The sequence below is a fragment of the Morus notabilis genome, unplaced genomic scaffold, assembly GCF_000414095.1.
Source record: "Morus notabilis unplaced genomic scaffold, ASM41409v2 Scaffold178, whole genome shotgun sequence".
Taxonomy (NCBI): Eukaryota; Viridiplantae; Streptophyta; class Magnoliopsida; order Rosales; family Moraceae; genus Morus; species Morus notabilis.
The window spans coordinates 36,299-42,140 of NW_010358891.1; the positions used below are offsets into that span (position 1 = coordinate 36,299).

Consider the following 5,842-nt stretch of genomic DNA (forward strand, 5'->3'; position numbering starts at 1 on the left):
GATGAGATTCTTCTTCTAGTAGTTAAATGCTAAAATATTTAGAGAAAATTATAAAAATTGACACTTAAATATATCTTTTTAAAGTTTTATTTTTTTTTATTGTGATAGATTATTCTTTTAATAATAATTTATTAAATTTTAAATAATAATCTATTAAATTATACCCGTTATTAATTACTAGAGACTCATAGCCAATAATATATATTAAATTATCAATAATAATCTATTAAATTATTTATTTTAAAGAAGTAAAATTTAATAGATTAATATTGAGACTTAAAAATTAATAATGGTACAAGAGATACTTAAATATTTATCAAGAGATCTTTGTAGATACAAGGCCCAAATAAAATATCTCTATCTCTCTCTCCTCATCATTTGACATGGGAGAAGCACAAGTACGGCAACCCAGCGTCACTGGTAAGTCAGTTTGTTCATACTCTCAACTGGGTTTACCTCTGTTTTCCATTCTTTTGCACATTTGCCAACTTTACAGGGGAATAAGGAAAAGAATATAGACTGGGAAAGTTAGAATTATTTCTCTGTTCGATTTTAGTTTGGATATTCAATCTTTTTCTCTATGTTGTTTTTGCCACTTCATATGAAAGTAATAATACTCGTATCAACAATATAGCCTTCACTGATTTCTCTCGCTCTTTTCTCTTGTCATAAAAGCTATGAATTAATCCCCTAGAAGAAAGAAAATATGAGAGGATATTTGGTTCATATATTTAATTAAGATTTAGAATTATTTCATTTTACGTGTATTTTTTACGAGAAAAAAATACTTTAGAAAATCATAAAGAATCAAGAACAAACACATAAATAAATGTCCCCTAAGACTCACAATGCAAGATTTAGAATTATTTCATTTTACGTGTATTTTTTACGAGAAAAAAATACTTTAGAAAATCACAAAGAATCAAGAACAAACACATAAATAAATGTCCCCTAAGACTCACAATGAACAAATTTAGTCTTTTCTCTTTTGTGGAACACAAAAGGTGTGACAATTTTACTCTTTTCTTGTTTCTACACCTATGGAAGTCATATTTAATTAGAATCTAAACTGTATAGAAGCACTTTCTTTTTTTTTTCATCAAATCCTTAAATTATGTAATCTTTTCAACAGCTCAGGAAGCTAATGATGCAAACCCTGATGGCCACACAAATGGTTCAATCAACCAGTCGCCTAATCCTCAGCCAAGAAGAAAACTTACAAGCTGGATTCGAATCGGTATCTACGCGGTGTTTGTTCTTGCCGGTCAGTCGGCAGGAAATCTGTTGGGGAAATTGTATTATGACAAAGGTGGAAATAGCACATGGATTGGATCATTTCTTCAGGTTGCAGGCTTTCCAATCCTGCTTCCCTACTATCTGCTCCCATCAAGAAAGAATAACAATACCAGAACAGAAATTAGCACCAATACGATCAGTTCGAAATCGCCTTCTATATTTGTCCTTGCATCATTTTATATGGTTCTTGGCCTAATATTAGCAGCAGATTGCTATTTTTACTCTCTCGGGCTAATGTACCTTCCTGTGTCTACTTACTCACTCTTATGCGCATCCCAATTAGCCTTCAATGCTTTGTTCTCCTTCTTTCTCAACTCGCAAAAGTTCACTTTCTATATCATAAACTCCCTGGTGCTTCTCACGACCTCCTCTATTCTCCTTGTGTTTCAATCGGAATCTGAAGACACTCCTAATATCTCCAAAGGGAAATATGTGATCGGTTTCATTTGCACCGTAGGGGCGTGTGCAGGGTACGGATTGGTGCTCTCCTTGACACAGTTCCTCCTCAATAGAATCCTGAAGAGTGAAAGTCTTTCGGCGATCGTAGACATCATAGTGTTTCGATCACTTGTTGCTAGCTTGGGAACTCTTGTTGGGCTCTTTGCGAGTGGAGAGTGGAAGGTTTTGGATGAGGAGATGAACTCGTTCAGGCTTGGGAAGTTATCCTATGTCATGACACTTGCATGGATAGCCATAACATGGAAGCTCTTCAGCATTGGATCAGTGGGGTTGATTGCTGAGGTATCTTCACTCTTCTCCAATGGCATGAGCGTTTCAGGTTTTCCTATTGTCCCGATTTTAGCAGTCTTCTTCTTCCATGAGAAGATGGATGGGATAAAGGTTATGGCAATGTTGTTGGCTATTTGGGGTTTCACTTCTTATGTTTATCAGAAATACCTTGATGATTATGGTTCCAGGAAAGAGAGCCAAAATGCCATCAGTGAAACAAGAACTTCACCCCATAGAGAAAGAGAGATCAATGTTTGAATCTGTTTGAGAAACTTCTAGGAGTTTAGTTTTACTTGTTCTGTTAGATTACACGTTTATAGGATATATTTGTTTTAAATAACATAATTACTTAGATAATAAGAGCAAATGGGTGTACTGATTTGTGAATGTTTAAAATTCAGTTTTGCAACTGAAATGGTATTTGTGGATATTTAAAATTCTCGGCTAAGTGGCATTGTTTTTTCCGGATGGGAATTACCCGGATCGTTTGTGTAATTGTATTTCAGAAGAAATGAAAAGTTGTGGCTTTCAATTTCTACATACTATTTCTTACTAGAGTTTTTGTTGTCCTTGAGACTGGTGCAACACGCCTCCGGTTGTGAAATGTGGCGTCTCCAAAAAGGCAACACCTTCCAAGTAAAGTCTTGATATAGTTTTCTGCCTCCATTTTGACCGAGTAATGTTAGAAATCTACCTTACGTGGGTGGGTGGACGGGGATTGGGCTTTTCGGACTACAAAAGGAAACATGGTGGGTTATTGGATTGATTTCTCCGTTACCCATTGGAAAAAGGAGATAAATACCCCATTTATTTAGATTTTTATCTCTTATTCTTAATTATTTTTTTTATTAGTCAAATAACTATATTAATCAAGATAATATTAATGAAGAGTAAGAAGTAAAAATTCACATCCATACACTTTAATAATTTTCTCTTCCCCATTATTTCCTCTAGTCCAATTAACCCCTCAAGTGGGATTTAAAATTGAATTGGACCAACGATAAAGAGGCCCATTGATTTACTTATGGCCCATAAAACTACTAGCCACGCTAGTTCCTCTATGGCTGGGTTCACGGAGCAAACCCACTCACATCATGGGACGGGAATTTGGGCTTGGGCCCCTCCGGCGAGTCCCATACAAAATCGACCATCAACACTAGTCAACCGCATTTTTACATGTTATTTTAAAAAAAATTATGATTTTTTATAACTGAAATTTTGGTGTGTTTCTATCTGAGTCTATTAAATAATGCAGTATTGTTTAGTACCATATTATTTATTTCTATTTGAGTCGTCTTTCGTAGCAAAAATAATGTGGTATTATGATTGGTTACGCACCAGTTTAAAGGGAAAGCTGAATCCATTATGAGAGGAGCTGCTATACAATTTGGCCTCTCCTCGAGCCAAAACATGTCATATATATGCTCTTGCAAGGACAAAGCCATACGAGCCATTCTGCCACAGTTACTCGTAGCGATCAGACAATCACTTCTATTGGCAGGCCAATAGGCTAACTAGACCGAAAGCTATATCATGAACCACTCTAAAATCTAGTTACACTCCAAACTTAGAGCAAAGGCAACTTAGGAAATTAAATTTTCTAAAATCTAGTTATTAAAGACAACTTATGTAGGAACTTTAAGACCAAGACAAAATTATTTTGCTGCTCAAGAAAAGAAAATAAAAAGAAGTTACATAACCCTCTACTTTCAAGTGTTGATTCAGGCACAAGAAGAAACGCAAAGAAAGTGAAAGGAAAAAAAAAAAAAAAAAGTTGTAAAATTCCTTTTGGTCCCCTATTATTTGAGAATTTTCGATACAAAATAACTAAAAAAATCGTATGAAAAGTTAAATTAAGCAGATTAAAGAAAAAAAAATGTTCTCGCGTATTTTGTCTCTTCAAATCGTTGAATTCTATGGCATCTCTTTATGATTCTGAATCCATTTTCTAGTAAATAATTATTGCATTGCTTAAGGGACGCCTCATATTAATGTAAAACCTTGTACAATAACGCCTCTGTGTGTGCTTCCCTTTTCATTTTTGTGAGCTTCTAAGTTTCTGTGATGGGAGAAACTTCAAGAACTGCAACTCATCACAGGTAATTCTGTTAGTTAAACTTTATACTCAATTGGACTCTCTATATACAGAGGGAAATTTTTATGTATGATTTGAGTATAGAGATCCATTTCCATTTGTTCTATAGACATATAGCTTGATCAATGATATACTCAGAAGGAAGAATATAGGAATTATCTTTTTCTTTTCATTTCATTTCTTTTCTTTTTTCAAACTCAAAAGTAAAATAGTTCAGAGACCGGAGACTTTAGACCCGTTTTAAAAGTATACTCAAATTATGATTCTAAATTTTGACGTTTGAAATTTAAATCTTTTGTGAGAGAAAAACACCAATACATAATTAATAATTTGAGTTTGAGTATATGAAACAAATGGACCATTTGTCTCTTTATGATTTCAAGTGCATGTAGACTTATATCCACGTTTTGTTATGGTTAAAAAAAAGTGTGATTATAAAAAAATGTATGTCGTCACAATAGCATTTATTCCACTACTAACAAATTCTTACGTAGCCCAGGTCTTCAAATTTAAAAAAACATGTCCTTGTCTCTAGTATGCAGGGGTACATATACACTTTTTCTACATAAAAATTGGAAAATTTACCCTTAAGATTATGTGAATCTAAACTTTTACTTGTTACTCTTGATAAATACCTTTTTGTTAGTGTAATTATTTGAGATTATACAAGTCTGAATTTTTACCTCTTACTCTTGATAAATACCCTTTTGTAACGTACGTAGCAGCAAGGATGGTGCATCGCCTATTTATCGTTCTCGCTCGGGAGCCAAAACGAACACGCCTGCTACCTACTGTACTGGACCTTCGACCAGGCATTCTACCCTTGTCGAATCGAAACCAACCACCACTGTATTGCGCTCGAACAGTTGAGCGGCCGCCGGCCAGCAACTTCCGTACACAGATCTAGATTCATTCTTCGTACCTGGTCCAACTTCACAACCCTTCGCGGGTTGGTCAGAAGTCAGTCTTGTTTGGTAAGACGGAATTGGACAAAGACCGGAACAACGGCCAACAAAGACCGTAATTACATAGATAACTGCTCCTCCCCTTCTCCGTCTTTAAGGCTTTAAGGCGAACGCTCCCCTACCCCTATCTCTAAAGGGGCCCGTCACTTCGTTCGTACCTCGCTTATTCAAAGGGCTGATTATTTAGAACCCTTTTTGCTCATAAGTAAGTGAGCGTTGGTAGGAGCGGCGGGATGATGATTTTTATATAAATAAATAAAGACCAAAAAGAAGAAATGGCAAGATCCATTTTATATCGATGGAGGAAATAACGATGTGGCAGGGATTCTCTACAATGACACTAGGTGGTAATGAATAAGATTTAGATCGCGTAAATCGAACTGCAAACCCTCCGAACGGAAAGAAATGCCTTTCTTTTTCACCTGACAAGTTATATGCCTACGTCAGAATGATTGTTCTCAGAGATATGGCAATGAGACTGCTGTAAAGGAAGATTACTAGCCCTTGTCAATATTACTATTTTCCACAACATCCAATTGCAATTTGGAAAGATGGAAAGTATTGCAAATCCATAATTCTAGAGTGGGAATTGTTGGCGAAATAATAATTGCAGGAATTAATCATACTCCAAGATGACTACCTTCCAAACACAGCATGTAACTAAAAACATATTACTCGAAAAACAGAAAAACTGAGAGAACCAATAAATATATATATATATATATATATATATATTTATGTATGTAGACACACACAT

The 5,842-nt window shown here is 35.1% G+C and overlaps 1 protein-coding gene and 1 pseudogene across 1 annotated transcript; both read left to right on the plus strand.

The window, feature by feature from the left end:
- The first annotated feature begins 361 nt into the window (after positions 1-361).
- On the plus strand, positions 362-2,530 carry LOC21387360 (probable purine permease 10). The gene is made up of 2 exons (XM_010093475.2): positions 362-420; positions 1,133-2,530. Exons 1-2 carry the CDS (start codon positions 384-386, stop codon positions 2,281-2,283), a joined length of 1,188 nt encoding a protein of 395 aa, XP_010091777.1. The 5' UTR covers positions 362-383; the 3' UTR covers positions 2,284-2,530.
- Positions 2,531-5,383: 2,853 nt separating this feature from the next.
- Positions 5,384-5,842, plus strand: part of LOC21387361 — a 1,870-nt pseudogene continuing 1,411 nt past the window's right edge.